Source organism: Mobula birostris, chromosome 8 (genome assembly GCF_030028105.1).
Source record: "Mobula birostris isolate sMobBir1 chromosome 8, sMobBir1.hap1, whole genome shotgun sequence".
NCBI classification, from domain to species: domain Eukaryota; kingdom Metazoa; phylum Chordata; class Chondrichthyes; order Myliobatiformes; family Myliobatidae; genus Mobula; species Mobula birostris.
In genome coordinates this window covers 36465333-36482817 of record NC_092377.1, presented here as the reverse complement: position 1 = coordinate 36482817, position 17485 = coordinate 36465333, and the positions used below count along the sequence as shown (strand labels likewise).

The following is a 17485-nucleotide window of genomic DNA, read 5'->3' as shown; positions in this document are numbered from 1 at the left end:
GGACCTGAAGTCCCGACATAGGACAGTAAAGACAGCTGAGAGGATTATAGGGGTCTCTCTACCATCCATTGGGAACATTTATCCGGAGCGCTGCATACGCAAGGTTTTTAGTATTATTAAGAATCCCACCCATTCATCCAGCATCCTCTTTGACTTTTTGCCATCAGGCAGAAGACTACGATGCATAAAAGCAAGAGCAGGCTGGATGAGAGGCAGTTTCTTCCCCCAGACTATTAGGCTTCTAAACTCACAGCTGCATTGTATTCAAAATGTCACTGGTTAATCTGTTCCATACCTTACAATATTTAATATTAATGCATTTTAGTTTGTTATTTATGTGTGATTCGTTTATAGATTTTATCCTTGTTATCATGTGTTAAGTGCTTCACACCCTGGTTTGAAGGAACTTTGTCTCGTGTCTATATACATTATATATGTTATATACATGTATGTAATTAAATGCAATAAACTGCACTTGGCTTGGCTTGACTTGACAAGTGCGACGTCTTGTACTTTGGTGGGACCAACCAGGATAGGTCTTACACAGTGAATGGTAGAGGACTGAGGGATCTGGTAGAACAAAGAGACCTAGGAATACAGGTCCATAATTTGTTGATAGTGGGATCGCAGGTAGATAGGTCGTAAAGAAAGCTTTTAACACATGGGCCTTCATAAATCAATGTATTGAGTACAGGAGTTGGGATGTTAAGCTGAAGCTGTGTAAGATATTGGTGAGGCCTAATCTGCTTTATTTTGTTCAGTTTTGGTCACCTACCTACAGGAAAGGTGTAAATAAGATTGAAAGAGTACAGAGAAAATTTACAAGGATGTTGCAGGGTTTGGAAGACCTGAATTATATGGAAAGATTGAATAGGTTAGAACTTCATTCCTTGGAACATAGAAGACTGAGAGGACATTTGATAGAGGTGTACAAAGTAATGAGGGGTATAGATAGGGTAAATGCAAACAGGCTTTTTCCACTGAGATTGGGTGGAACTACAACCAGAGGTCATGAGTTAAGGGTGAAAGGTAAATAGTTTAAGGGGAACATGAGGGGAAACCACTTCACTTAGAGGGTCATGAGAGAGTGGAATGAGGTGCATGTGAGCTTGATTTCAATGTTTAAGCAAAGTTCGGTTAGGTACATGGACAGTAGGGGTATGGAGGGCTATAGTCTCAGTGCAGGTCAATTGGAGTAGGCAGTTTAAATGGTTTGTTACAGACTAGATGGGCCAAAGGGCCTGTTTCTGAGCTGTACTTCTTTATGACTCTAAGAATTTTAGATCACTGCATGTCCAATGGGTTCTATGTATGTGGTTATCACATGCACAGAGCACCTGGAGAAACACAATCATATTATAGGTAAAATCATTAACTTAGCACACAAAAATACAACACTACCTAAGTATATATAATGTATAACCCACAAACAGCATTTGGTGTTAAAACACCAGGTTTTCTGCGTTTTGGATATGGACTTGGACTATAGACTTCTTACAAGTCTTATAATTTTTTTTTATATTCTGTGTTTTCCACCCAATCTTTCCCATTTTTTTGTGTGCAGGGGAAGGGGATTTGAGGGTCAATGTGCCTGTCCCATTTTTGTTTGCTTTTTGTGCTGGGAGGAGGGATTTGGGGGTTGATGATCTTTCTTGGTTATGTGACTCTCTGAAGAAGAATTTCAGAATTGTATACTTTAATAATGAATGAACCTTTGAACCCAGAACAGTGAATGATGCAAGTCATTCAACACATACAAAATGCCTGAGGAACTCAGCAGGTCAGGCGGCATCTATACAAAAGTGTAAGCCATTGAAGTTTCAGGCTGAGTTATCCTGATGAAGTGTCTCAGCCTGAAACATCAATTTCTTACTCTTTTTCAGACATGCTGCCTGGGGCCTGCAGAGCCTCCAGCATTTTGTGTGTGTTGATTTGGATTTCCAGCATCTGCAGATGTTCTTGTGTTTGCGATGCAACTCATGCAATAGCTCAAGAAAATTATTAGGGGAAAGTCTGCAAAATGTATTTTAGCCACATACATAGAAATGTTACCGTTCACTGCTTCCTTAACTAGGCCATGTCTTCAGTGTGAGAGGAAACAAAATATATTTCATTTAAGTATTCACTTGATTTTCTGTCAATTCATTTTTCATCACTGAATGTTGCAAGTCATTGTATATGATCAAATTTAGAAATTCAGCCACTTTTACAGTTACTAAGTCTGAATTAAATACTTCAAATGGAGTATGGCTCACAAAGTTGGAAACATTGCAGCATAAAGCACTCCATTTAATTCCACCCCCCAATACGTTGCTGCTGACAGCCCTCTCTGGGTGGGAGGGCACCTACTTTACTAACTCCTAAATTCCTGCAAGCCACATTCATAGCAAAAGGTCAGATCAGGGAGATAAATTCTGCCAAACCTTCAACACAATGCCATCCACTGCAGCCCTAACCCTGCCAGTAGTTCAGTTGTGCCCTTAAATATATCTTTGTTTGAGAATGTAAATTGTCATTCATTTTTTAGAGAAATGCAACATTAAAGATGAAAAATAAATTACCTAATTGTTATACTAATTGCATTTTCTTCTTTCCTGATTTCTGCAGCGTTTGATAACAACATATATATACAAGAATATCATTACGTTTGGTGGCTGTAGTGATGACTTTATGCTTGCAGTCAGAAAATTGGCAGAAGGTGTATATGCAAAAGACAAAGCAACACAAAAGCTCCTGTTTGCCTTGTCAAAGCTGAAGGTTTGTATGTTAAATGTCCAGGCCAACTGTACAGAAAACCACTGTTGTGTTATGCACATCTAATATTCTGTAGTAATAAGTAAGTCATCTGTCCTTTATTCATTTGTAAAACAATTGAATCTAAAATAAAAACAATCCTATTTATTCAGCTCCATTACCTTATCAAATAAACTCAATATGTTTGACAAGTTATGAGAGTTACTTGTGGGTAGCCCTTGCTACTCTCTTTTGAGTGCCATCTCCTGAGAGTAAAGTTCATCAGTGAGTGCTGTGGAGAGTAATTGTTGGGGATGGTTAGGCTGCAGTTTGTACAATTAGTGAGCTACAAATTAATTGTGTGACAAGGTGGGTGGATTTCATTGAGTAGTTGAAGTCCTAATTTATTATGCTGGTTGGCACATGTCTGAGGGTGGTGAAGCAGTCATTGGGATGAGGCCTTTCAGAATTCATTTATTGACCAGTCTTATGAAGTCATTGAACTTCATCCAGCACTGTATCCAGGTGCCAGAGATTGATACTTGGGATTTACTGGTAATGTTATTGAATACCAAGGGTAGGTGGTCAGTTTCACTCTTATGATAGTTATTGCCTGCCACGTGAGTCATTCCTGAATGTTGTCTGGATCTTGCTGCATGTATGCTGGCATGGTCTGCCTCATTTGTAAATAAAGCAATGTATAATTATCAGGGAATATCCTCACCTTTTGCTCTATGATGGATATAAAGGAACTGATACAGTAGTTAATGATGGTTGAGACTAGCACATTATTCCCACAAACTTCTATTTGTCAGAGGTAATGAACTGTAATGAAATAACAGTGGCAGTAAGTTGGGGCTGAGATAATTGACTTCCAACAATCTCCACAGTCCTCATCCTGTGTGAAGTATGGCTCCAAACATGGAGCATTTTCCCTTTCATGCCCAATTGACACATTTTTACCAAGGCATCTTAATATGGCAATCATTCATACTTCATCTCTGAAATCAAGTTGCTGAAATGGATATCTTTTCACTTTCAATGGGGTCTCCAAAACATTATCCATAAACCTGGACACCCTTCTTTCCCATGTGCCACAAATTGTTTTCGCAGTTTAAACATGATTTCTCTATTTGCAATGTGTAAGCCAAAACATGTGCTTTATGTGCATAGGGAATTATTTTACAGATTGTTGGGATGTTTATCATCCCTAATTGGTTAACAGCAAAAATAAAACAGTCATATATTTGTCACTTATTCATGTCAATAGTTAAAACTCCCTTAGAATTAAAGGCAGTCTGCTTTGATACTAATATTTGAAAAGTTGTAGCTGGACAGTTTTACTCATTTTGAAAATAAATATTGTCATTAACTGAACTGATCAATTTCTATCTTTATTTTTACAGATCCTAGAAATCACTTCGCTTATAGCCAGCTACATCAATAGTTTCCAATACCAGAAAGGAGCTGTTCACCACCTTTCGCTTCCATCTTCACTTTCTGTCCAAACTGCAGGACAAAAATTAAAGGATATGGGAAGCCAACCATTACTTTCACAGGCCAGGCCAACCAAAGGACCAACTTTGTTGTAACTATGATGGTAATCAACCTATTGATATTTTCTATACAGTACAATGTTAAAATGCATCTTTAGCAGTGTGAAGAAAATATTCTAAAGTTTATTGCACAAAAATGTAGCTGCCTCTGACATTCTGATTACATCCATCCCGCCAGCGCCATCAGTGTCTGGACTGGGATCCACAGCTTTTAGAAAAAGCGTTGTTCCAAGCTGAATCCACAATACATTTATTTGGTATTTTATGTGCTTATCATGAAGGACAATCCATACTTACAAAGTATAGATAATGCTGTCTTCGAAACTACATGCAAACTTCACACCTTCTGGTTCACATCCGTCCTAGGCACCAGCAGCGTCTGAACTGGTATTCACAGCTTTTAAGAAATGCATTGTTACAAACTAAATCCACAATACATTGTCAGGGAACAGAAGACTGGTAGCCAAACCCATTTGCTAAATGTAAATGACCTAAACCCAAAATCACTCTAACAGTCCCTCCTCTTGGCCCTCCTGGACAAAAATAAATTTGTACCAGGAAAGGCCAGTCTAGGAGGATCTACTCAGATAGGGCAGCAAAAACGCCCTGCCTCGAAATTCCCCCCCCCTCCCAATTTTGTGTGCCTCGATATCTACCCTAGCATTCCCTAATCGCTACCTACCAAATGTTAAGCAGAGAGGATGTTCCAGAAATTTGAACAAGTCTTTAGAAATGCGGCTTCTTTTGTGTGCCTGTCGGCTCTTTCCCTGCAGGCTGATTGCAGCTTAATCACATTCCTTTGTCTTCAACCCTTCATTCTCTGGTCGCTGAAACTCTCTTTCCAGGAGCACCCACGGGCCCTCTCATCGATGTTCGGAAAGGGGTTAGGGTGGCCTCTATGTAAATGCCTGCAAGGACCCCTCCCCGGTGGCACCTCCTTCCCAATTGTCCGGTTGATCACTGGCCCAACTGCTGAAAGGGCCCAGTTCCTCAGACTCGGGGTGACTGCTTTCAGATGCCATGTGCAGTCTGAAATGCCATCGAAGTGGTGGAATTTGCTGTCTCTGCTTTAGCTTAAGAATCCTTCCCCATCTATTTTTCCAATATTTTTCTATTCTATGCTATTAAACTAATCATGTACCTTCAGCAACCAGCCGCCCTTACAGAGTACCATCATTGTCACATTTTAGCAGGCTATTCATGATTTTCCAACATGTTCTCAGTGTCTTCTGCCATGCTGTCAGCATTTTCTGCCTTTGCGTTTCCTCCGGATATGTTTTCATCAGCTGTGGCCAGGTCTGGCATGGCCGGCTGGTGTTCCTCTCTTAGGTTCTCTGTAATTACATGGTTACTGGGTACACTTGATCCCCCGCTCTGTCTGTGGGAGAAACAAGAGGGTGAGTTGTATGCTTTAATCTGGGTCCAGTGTTTCCACTGGCTGCCTCGCCGAGTCTGTACACAGACACACGTATCATTGGTTAAGAGTACCATCTGTGGTCCTATCCACCTGGGGGCAAACCCCGGCCTTTCTGGCAGCACCCTCACCATGACTTGGTCGCTGAGCTGTGGAAGGACTATCTCCTTTCCCTCTGGCTCTCTCTGATCAGCGATTCGCTGTTGTTGTTTTGCTGGGTCCTTCAACACTTTAAGTTGGTTACAAAGGTCTTTCACATATTGCGTCATTCTATCCCTGTAAGCCCCAGGCTCCCTGCAACCCGTAATTACCCCATAGGGGAGTCGCATTGCTCGCCCCATCGATACTTCGTAGCGGCTGAGACCCAACGTGCGGTTCAGGGTTGCGCACAATCTCATCAGGATTCCTGGTAATACATCAACCCATGTCTTTCCTGTCTCAGTTATAGCATTGGCTAACGCATTCTTGATTGTTCAGTTCATCCTTTCTGCCATTCCTGAACTCTGGGGGTTGTAGGGTACATGGAAACGTTGTTGAATCCCTAGCAGTTGGCACATTTCCTTCATCACTTTCCCCGTGAAACGTTCTACCTGAACTGGGGTTCCCCACCTTGGGAGGATTTCCTGAACTAGGATCCATGCAGCAGTGCTGGCAGTGCAGTCCCTTGTTGGGAAAGCCTCTGCCCACCAGGTGAAGTGATCCATAATTACTAGCCAGTAGCTTTTCCCCCTGCTTTTTGGCAGGTGCCCTGTGAAGTCTGTCTGGATGTTTTCCCAGGGTCCCCTCGGCTGAGACTGATTTGTCAGCTGTAGTTTTCTGCCCTTACCGGGGTTATGCTGGGCACAAATGATACAACAGCAGCAGAATTTCTCAACGTCCCCGCCCATCCCTGGCCACCACCAGTCCTGCTGGAGGGTTGTGATCATGCTCTGCCAGGTTGTGTATTCTGTTGGTTGTATGCGTTCGCTGCCCCTGACTTGTCCATATTATTTCTCCCTTTCCTGAATCAATACCATCTCCTGCTTCCCTTAGGATGTCTATTCCAAGGATAGTGCCCTCGATATTTGGACATACCCAGAAATATACCGGAAGCTGTACTCCCTTGATTTCTAGTATTTGCGATTCACTTCTTTCTGCCTTCACTATTTTCCCTCCTACACCCCGAATATAAAGGCCCATCTGGTTGTTGGCAAGGGTAAGTCTGTTGTCGATACTGATGCCCCTGTGTCCTCTAACATATTGCATTGCCATGCCCCTAACGTTGCTGTTGTGTACATCTGCGGGTCACCAGCGCTGGCAGTGGGGCCCACCGCCATATCTTTTTCTGACCTAGGAGCCGCTTTACCAGCTCTGTGATCTGATCAACAGTCAGATTGGTCAGACTGGGTACTGATGGGTTGAGAGATTGTGTGTCTGCTGTGGCGTTCGCCTGTTTTTCTTTCTTCTGTTTCGGACACTGCCTCCAACCATGTCCCAGTAGGCCGCACCTGTAGCATATCAACTCCTGTACCCTCCCACATCTATTCCAGCAATTCCTTGTTTCGTGCCCTGGCTGCCGGTAAGCAAAACAAACTCTCTGGGACATCACAGCAGCTGCATCCACTATAGCCACTTTACAATCTCTCTTGCACTTTTTTCCGTCTATCTCATTTGGCCCGGGAAACTATTGCAGCGTAGGTCGACCCCACCATTATGACTAAATCTAAAACTTCCTGGTGGGCTGAACTCAGGCCTTCCTTCAGCATTTTCAGGAAGACTTGGTCGTCCCTCCCTGGATTATCCAACCCTGAATACTCCTCATATGCATGATATTTACGTTCTGCATAATCCATGGCCGTCTCATCAACTTTTTGAATTACTGCCATTATCGCTCGCCAGTTACCCTCACCTCCCCCCAGTCGCTGCTTCACTTCCCCTTTAAAAAAGTGATATCTTTCTTCATTGCTGGCTTTCCCAGTAGTTGCCCAGGTACCATCCTGCACCCCCTGGGCCATCCTGTCCCACATATTCCTCGGGCACTTCGCTTTTACCAACAAGTGTATATCTTTAGGGTGTATCTGGTGAATTTCAACCATTTTCTCAAGCTTACGCCAGAATTCTGAATTCCCACAGGCAACTTTAAATGAGGGCAACTCAGACAAAATGCTCTGTTTCTCCCTGGGGGGTGAAGGGCTTATGAATAGTTGTAATCAAGGTCAAGGGCTGGCTTGGATCATCAGGGTTCTCAACCTGACCTTGCCTGACCTCAATAGGTGCCATTCTGGTAGATCTATCTGGGTAAAACCTCTCCCTGAGATACCTCCACACTAATTCCCACACTACGCAAAATATAAAAGGTAGGCAGTTAAACAGCACATAGTTAAAACTACAGAGTGTGTACTCCACAATCTGCCACTTTTGAACACCTGAACTCATGATGCCTGCTGTATTCCTTTGCATCACACTTGCAAACATATACACTAAAATACGGCTCCCCAAACGAGTATACATGCCCCCACTCTGGTGTCCCAAACCGTCGGTAACCACCCTTCGCAACTGGTGGCTCCATCTCACCAAGTTAACACGCAAAGTTTCCCCACTTACAGAAACACACATGCATGCGTACACTCTACTTTTATATTTACCAGTTCAGTTCTCCGCGTTCGTGAAACTTCGTGTTCGCGTGTACCACCAACCCGAACAGATCCAAGTGTGAGTGCTATTTTAGAAAAATACTCACCAACTTAAACTGCTAGGATTGCTGGCCACATGATGGGTCATGAAGGTATCCCACTCCTGCTACCAAATATTGTTGCGTGAATGAAATCACTGGAGAGAGTGTTACTGGTAGATACAAAGCAGCTTCTTTATTTGACAAAACAAGGTACAGTAGGCATCATACGGAGACGCTTTCAGTGGAAAGCTCTGCTGGCTCAGTGTGGGGCTTAATATTTATTTGCTAAACACAAAGGGCAATCCATATTTACAAACTATAGACAATGCTTTCTCTTGAAACAGCATGCAAACTTCACACCTTCTAGTTCACATCCTTCCCAGGCGCCAGCAGCGTCTGAACTGGTATTCACAGCTTTTAGGAAATGCGTTGTTACAAATGGACTGGGATTCACAGTTTTTAGGAAATGCATTGTTACAAACTAAATCCACAGTACATTGTCAGGGAATAGAAGACTGGTGGCCAAACCAATCTGCTAAGTGACCTAAATCCAAAAATCACTCTAACAGCTGCCTCTGAAATTTTAATTAACGTTGGTAAGACCTTTAATTCCTTTAGAGTAAAGATAGCATTCAAGTATTTGAACTACAAAACAGTTGTATATTTTTTCTCTGTTAAACAAGGCTCTTGCTCTCCTGGATAGATGGCAATCAAACTAAGTGCCATGTTGCGTACATGGCCACTGAACAATAGTTACATTCTCAATTCTCAACTAAAATAATGAAGGGACCTGATCTATTTCAATATCTGTGTAATGATGATTAAAATTATATTATTCACTTCTAGTTTATAGTGTAAATATCAAATGACTTTTTTCTTGGATGTCAAGTTATTTAAGTCAAATGTGACAGTTTCTCTGAGACAAATAACCACACTATGCTTTTTTTTAGAGATTTATTTTTATCTTAGTTACCTTCTAAATCATATCTTAAAGATTTGCATTTACATCTCTGGCCATAAAGTTTATCTTTGCTTAACAACAAGCAAAATAAAAAGTGAAAATCATGTAATGCGCTTCTCTCCACCGCCCCCCTGCCCCCCACAACCCATATAAAAATATTAAGAAACAAACAGGCATTACTAACTTAGAGTGGCACAATGGTGCAACTGATAGAGTTACTTCCTCACAGCTCCAGTAATGCAGACTTGATAGCAATCTCCAGTGGTGAAGAGTGCATGTTCTCCTTGACTCCATTTAGATTTCTTCTAGGTGCTCTGGTTTCTTCCTACATTCCAAGAGTATATGAGTTGGTAGCTTAATTGGTCGCTCTAAATCAGGGGTCCCCAACCTTTTTTGCACCATGGACCAGTTTAATATTGACAATATTCTTGCCGACCGGGGGGAGAGTGTTCAGGTAGGGTTAAACTCACCTCAACATGTCTTTTACAGTTAGGGTTGCCAACTTTCTCACTCCCAAATAAGGGACAAAAGTAGCGGTCAAATTCCGGGACACTTTACCCCAGGGAAGACTACCATGACCATGAAGCCTTGCATGGGCACCTGTGTGCGCATGAGTGACGTGCGCATGCGCGTACGTGCTGATTTTTTTCCCCCACAAATCGGTTTTGCCTTCATCTTTCCAACTATACTGTATATACATTATTTCTACTTTATATAGGCTGTGTATTTATCATATCATTCCTGCTTTTACTATATGTTAGTGTTATTTATTTTTGGTTTTATGGGATGATTTGTTAGGTTATTTTTTGGGTCTGGGAACGCTCAAAAAAAATTTCCATATGAATTAATGGTAATTGCTTCTTCACTTTACGCCATTTCGGCACGAAAGGTTTCATAGGAATGCTGTACCTTAGCAGGGGAAATATGGGACAAGGGCGGTCCCGTATGGGACAAGCCAATTTAGCCCAATATACGGGATGTCCTAGCAAATACGGGACAGTTGGCAACCCTATGTTGAAGTTCAACAGTGCGTGACAGGGAATGAGGAAAGGTGCAGCTGACTCATATCATTTCCTTGCGGCCTGGTAGCACATGCTCTGTGGCCCGGTACCGGTCTGCGGCCCGGTGGTTGGGGACCGCTGCTCTAAATTGTTCATATGTGTAAGTGAGTGGTAGTATCTGGGGAAAGTTAATACACATGTAGGGGGCATTAGTGTACACAGGTGCTTGAAGTGTACACTAATGCCCTGATGGACTACATGGACTTGATGGATCATAAGTCCTGTTTCCATGTTCTATGACTCTAATTATACTTAACTTCCAGCACAAAGGTACTAGGAAAATTTCAATGAATAAGGCAATCTAAAGTGTTGTTGCCATAGATATTGCAAGCCATGAAAAAGATTCATCTTCTTTATCCTTTGGGGATGATCCTACCACTCGCCCAGCATGGCATCCATTCATTTCGTAAATACTTCTGGATTTATTTCCACTGCTGCTCTGTCTAGAAGATTTTCCATGTTAATTTTACATGAAGACTATCTTCCTGACATGGATATTGTTTGATGGTTTAATATTATCTTTATAGTGAAACAGTATATGTCACTGTGGATGTACTGCTGTATAGAGAAACATTGTGTCTACAACTTGAAATGCCTACATTCCTCTAGTCTTGCTGTCCAACTTCCGAGGTTCTTGGCTGTCCCCAGTACCTGAGATTCCATTGTCACTCGGTAGCCAGTATTTAAGGAGTGGAGTTGGTTTAAGGAATACAATTTGAGTGTGGCATTAATCAATTGCAACCATTATCTTTCAGTCTTTTTCAATATTCTGCTTGATATGATGATTAATGTGCTGCATGATTAAACATTACTTTTTTTAAAAATTTCCACACCATCTAATCATTTTCAACTTCACCACATGTAATATTAACAACATTCAGAAGTGTTCATAATACCAAAAAGTTTTTAAAAAATTATTTATTGTCTCAGAAATTCAGAGTCAAAGGCTAGATTACTGACAATTTGATTGTGTAATTCTAAGTGATCAATACAAAAAAGACAAATGGTGAAGCAGAACAAAACATCAAAATATGAAATGTAATAAATATTTGCCAAGTATTTCATAATATCATGCTAGTAAACTAGTCCTTCATTCACCTCTACAATTGATTATCTTGTTTCCTTATGTTTGTTCATTTACTTTTCCTATGCTATGAAATCATCTTTGATCCCTCCAATTGGTCATCATATAGCTCCTCCCCAGCTCAGAGACACCCAGCTTACATACGGCCCATGTATGCAATCATTTGGGAGACTAGTGTTATGGATCTGCCAGTTACTCAGGGGTTGCAGGCAGGTTCTGCTGCCTGAGAACTCAGTTTGCGCCCACATTTCTGATGTGAACTGTTTGTGTTACAAATAATTCACAGAAATGGAACCTGGGAGAACATCTGTACAAAAACAGGCAACTCCCCACAACAAAATCAACACTTTTTCTCCATAAATATCCACCGTCTTAATCATCTTTGCACGGTGTCTTTTATCTTCATAGCTAACAGCAGACCAGATTGTAAATGTCACTGAGAATGGAAGTATATTTTCAACTACCTCTTCTGCTTTATCATTTGTTCCCACCAATCTTGGAGAATCTAGCCTTGTTTTGCTTTAGTCCCATCTTTCTCTCATTTCTTTTTCATCTCAGTCCCTAACCCCACCTTCCAATATCATCCTGTCCACAAGTCCATCTATACGTGCAGCCTCTTCCTTGCAATGTCTATTCAACAATGTATTATGCTATGCATGACAAATTACATTTATTCTTAATTATTAATGTTACGACTTTTTAAATAGATAAAACCTTTTACTTGGCTGTCAATCATAGTGTTAATAATTCTAACAGAGATCTTTTATTTCTTTCAAAGGAATCAAAACTATTGTGCTGCAATAGAGCTAATGTCAGAGAAGAATTGTAAATATTCTTCCACCTCACACATTCAGGAGGAAGAGCAGAAAAATAACATTAATTATTGTTTCCAAAGGCCTGAAAAAGAAGAAATATTGGAATAAAAACAGAAAATGATCAGACAGCATTGAGAAATGATCTCAGACCTGAAACTGTTGAATGTTTTCCTTTCCACAGAAGCTGTCTGACCTGCTGAGTGTATTTTTTTGCATTTTGTATCTTTAGATTTCCAACAAATGCAACTTTTTTTTGATTCCCCAAAGAAATATTAGTGCAGATTCAGTCCTTTTATTTTTACCAGAGTTGTTTCCTTGAATATAATGGAAAGTACTGACCATAAGTAGCATGTCAAAATATACACTATAAATGAATTCACAGCAATAATTCAGATTATAGAACAGTAACCAAATTGTTGGAATTGACGCAGAATCCTTTTCTAATGAATGAAACAAAACTCAGCATAATGACAATATTAAACCATGTATTCTGGAACTTGTTATTGGAGGCATCCTGCCAGTTGTCTGGCATTTTCTTTAATACAGTGCATTGGAAGATAGATTAACAAGTGCAACCACTGTGCTCTGTGCTTTCTGATAACATTGCTCAGAGAGTTCCCTTTCTTGCACTCAAAAATGCAGCTGGCCCAATTCAAGAAGAAGCAAATGCAATTCTTACAAATTTTCATTCCTGCAACTGTAGAGTTGTTCTACATTTTTACATTCTACGTTTAATTGCATGAAGGACAAACAAGGTTCCTCTGGTATAAAATGTGATGCCAGCTAAGAGATTGTACAGCACTGGTGACCCATGTTTCAGAAATTCATTCAAATCCATGCAGTACTTCTAAGTAAATATTTGAAGAATCCAAACAATTGAGTCCTACTTAGCACTTACCTGTATATTAAACCAACTTTAAATTCCAAACCCAAGAGATTCTGCAGATGCTGGAAGTCCAGAGTAACAGAGTTTAAATACCAAATACTGTATCTCATTTTGCATATAATAATAACTAGTCCATAAAGTAACTAAGTTTTGGATAGTTACTGTTGTAAATATCTTGTTATTAATAGAATGGGAAGCTTAATTTCAATTATTTGTTTTTCTTTTTGTCATTCTCCTTTTTTCTATATTAGCATTTTCAGTGCTCTTAATTAATTAATTCAGTGCTCTTCCAATTAAGCAAATAAAATGCCCTTGGAATCTGAATACTGCTTGTGTATAAAATTGAAACTCATTGTACCATCCCTTCTCTATATTCATCTATTTTAGTTCCTCAGACTAGCATAATGTTGCCTGACTGAAATATTCCCTGAGACTTTAAAGTCACCTTTTTGTACCCAAAATAAATGCCAATCCTTCATCTGATCATACCTCTTAACTTCCCTCATCTGTTCTAAAACTAGAGCCCTGCCCAATCAATGTCAACAGATGGAAGGTATTTCATCTGTATTTCCTTTGGTCCTGTCCTTCACTTGGTTTCTAGCCAAAAAAAAATAGCTTTTGTTTATTCTCTTAAGTCCATGTGTGGGCACATGGCCAAGTGGTTAAGACTAGCAACCTGAAGGTCGTGAGTTCGAGCCCCAGCCGAGGCAACGTGTGGTGAACAAGGCACTTAATCACACATTGCTCTGCGACAACACTAGTGCCAAGCTGTATGGGTCCTAGTGCCCTTCCCTTGGACAACATTGGTGTCATGGAGAGGGGAGACTTGCAGCATGGGCAACTGCTGGTCTTCCATACAACCTTGCCCAGGCCTGCGCCCTGGAGAGTGAAGACTTTCCAGGCGCAGATCCATGGTCTCGCAAGACTAACAGATGCCTTAAATAAGTCCTGAAACATGGTTAGATTAATAAATTTCAATAAAATACTTAAGGATTCATATTCCTGTTTTAAGTTCTTGATCAATAAGCAGCAGCTCTTTTTACCATTGTCTAGTACATGCATTGCATACTGTTGTAAAGGGGAATATTTTCTAACCACCAATCTGAGCTGGAACAGCGGAATACTAGATGGTGTAAATCTGAAAGAAAGTTAGGAAATGTTAGGCCTTAGTCAGGTGACACCTGCAGGATGGGAAACAGAGTTAAAGTTTCAAGTCAATGACCTTTCTTCAGAACTGACGAAAGCACATCAATCTGAAACAGTAAGTGTTTCTTTCTCCAGAGAGGCTGAGAATCTCATGGAGGAGTTAATTTAGTTTTCCTTATTATTGCATTCTAAGGTTAGGTTCAGTGTGTACCTCCACTATTAGCCAAGGATGACCTTGTTTATTCAGCTTGGTTGAAACCTGAATGTTGTCACCTGAAAGAACAGTTGGCACCCTTACATGTATACAGAATTACCTATCTAGCATTTAAATCTGAATATACCAACAACAATAATTGCTGCAAATGCACTTAGACTAATTGTGTTATCAGTTTCAAAGATAAGCATACTTTTAATCAAATCTCATTTAACAATGCATTGGATATAACCTTCATTTAAAGTCAAGCAGGACTAATGTGAAGTTCATTTTTCAGGTGTCATGACTGGACTTCCAGTTCTAAATATGCACTACTTTCGCAAAGATGTATATCAATATTAAATGATGTAAATACATTATTAATTATACTATCTTTATTAGTTTCGTATCTCGGTTCCAAACAAACTTGTTTTCTTCATTAATAACTGTTCCTAGTGTGTCTCTTATTTAAGAAGCCCCATCTGTTAAGTTCCAGAATTCTGGTTGCTACAATGATTTGAAACTACAGAAGATTCTAACAACCTGTTGTGGTTGATAATAAAATTCCCTTGGGTTTAATGCTGGAATTTGTCCATTCCATTAATAAGTGTTATACTGTTTGAATGCACTGAGTGCCAATAACCACACAATTAAATCTTTTATTTTACTTTTACTAATGTTACAAAAATAAAAATTCTGACTGTATTTCATTTTTGTTGCAAATACCTAACTCTTTGGGTTTGTGGTTTAACAGTAACATGTTTCCATGTTCTTTTTTTCTTTCAATCAGATGGTACATTAAGAAGGATTTTATTTTAGAATATCAATAAATGCACAGTATATTATGTTCTGCTTTTATATCATAATGTTCCATGAAATATTACATGTCAGAATTCATATAACATTAATTTCATTGTACCAGAATGCACCTGTTAATTTATATTATTACTACAAGTATTTATGTCATAGTTTAGTTACATCACCATAAAAACTTGTTCATATTTCACTTGACGTTTTCAATTTTAAGTTAGCAAAGTAGCAAAATAATTGTTTTAAAACTATTGCTATGAACAAAGTTAATTTCATAATTAAATAGTGAGAGATGATCTGGAATACATCTCCACACAGTTGTATTTTCTTAGTACAAAGGCCTTTAAAACATTTTTAGTTTATATTCTATTTAATGCAGAAACTTAATGTACAATACCAATGTTCAATTATTTATATTGCAATATATTTGAATGGAACTGATTATTTCACAGAGTTATTTAACATTTAATAAACAATGCACTGTTAACTTCAAACTGATTTGCATTTGTCTTTAAACATTGTTGCTTTAAAATATGCATATAGTCACATGATTGTAAAAAGAATCACTGCCTCAAAACAAAATATTCACAGTAGAGCACACTCTCAGAGGCCTAATAAACTGGTCTTCTGATACTTTAGTGCATCCACTTCAAGATTCGCCATGTTGTGCTTTCAGAGATCCTCTTTTGCACATCACTTGTAACACATGGTTATTTGAGTTTCTGTCACCTTCCTGTCAGCTTAAACCAGTCTGGCTATTCTCCCCTGATCTTCCCCACAGAACTGCTGCTTACTGGATGTTCTTTGTTCTTCATACCATTCTCTGTAAACTCTGAAGACTGTTGTGCGTGAAAATCCCAGGAGATCAGCAATTTCTGAGATACTCAAACTACCCCATCTGGTACCAAGAATCATTCCATGGTCAAAGTCACTTTGATTACATTTCTTACCCATTCTGATGTTTGGTCTGAACAACAACTAGACCACTTGACCATTTCTGCATGCTTTAATGCATTATGTTGCTGCCGTGTGATTGACTGGTTAGAGATATATGCACGAACAATAAAGTGGCATTTAGTCATTCGTTCATATTTGGCCCTGTAAAGATTTGTGCAATTGCAATCTGTAAATTTGTTAAACTGTACACCTTCCAAGGACATCTCATTTGTCTATTTCAGTATGTGTAGCCAATGATACTAAATCCAGCATTATTCCCTGTGCCACAGGTTTCAAACTTAATGTCTTTTCAATAATTCTTCCTTTGGGTTTGCAACAGGCATTTAGCAAGTTTTGGCCCCTAACATTTAAAACGCAGCCAAAGGAATATTCCTTAAATCTTACTATTAGTGTTGTGCATACGGTAAAATTCCAACACTTGAGAATTTAGTGGTGCCAGAATAACATATTTTCCAGACTATTGGTTATGTTATTTCTATTAATTCTGTTACAAGAATCACCCCTTGTAATAATGATCAGTGAGGCACAGAGAACCTGTATTTACTGGCAAGTAGCTTTTATTGTTTCACCTAAAAAGCACATGGGCTCACAAACTATCTACCTGCATACACCCTATTAGAATCCCTGACCCTCCATGAACAGTCAATGAAGAGAAAAGGTATTACCCGGGAAAGGAGTCTACGCTGGCCTGGTGTTTCTCGTGGTCCCAATCTCCATATGTCCGTGGGGTCCTCCTTCTCCACTATGGTCAGTCTCTGGCTGCTGGAGAGTTATCGCCCTGCATATTTGGAGTTCCTCAGTCTTATACAGTACTGTTCCTCATCAATTGAACTGTTGGATCTCCATCCCATTGCCTCGAGGTCACCTGACCTACCCGGGTTACCTTCTTACTGGTCATCGTACAGGGCTACAACCGACATTGTTTCAGGGTTCTGCCCACCCCAGACTAGTGTATTTGAGTCTTTCAACTCTGACTGGTTTAGACCAGATAAATGAGGCAACCCAGACAGTGTCTAATACGGTTACAGATTCCTTCTTTGGTAGGTCTGACATTTTACACAAGTTGCTACTCCTCTGAGAATGGTCTCAGATTTAGCAGGTCATTACCTGAAGTTCTTTGTCCACATTCAATTGCTCTGATTAGATTGTCCCAGAGTCAAGCATCAGATCAGAGTCCACAACCTTTACATAACAAATAGCTACTTGTTTGAGAATG

General features: G+C 39.8%; 1 protein-coding gene across 1 annotated transcript in view; it reads left to right on the top strand.

Moving 5' to 3' along the window:
- The window catches only part of LOC140201237 (pleckstrin homology domain-containing family H member 2-like), a 140226-nt gene extending 124439 nt beyond the window's left edge, over positions 1-15787 (top strand). The window contains exons 29-31 of the mRNA XM_072265007.1: positions 2608-2757; positions 4140-4333; positions 12241-15787. Coding sequence (XP_072121108.1) covers positions 2608-2757; positions 4140-4325 — 336 coding nt within the window. The 3' untranslated portion in view covers positions 4326-4333; positions 12241-15787. The remainder of the gene's footprint in view (positions 1-2607; positions 2758-4139; positions 4334-12240) is intronic.
- Positions 15788-17485: the final 1698 nt, after the last annotated feature.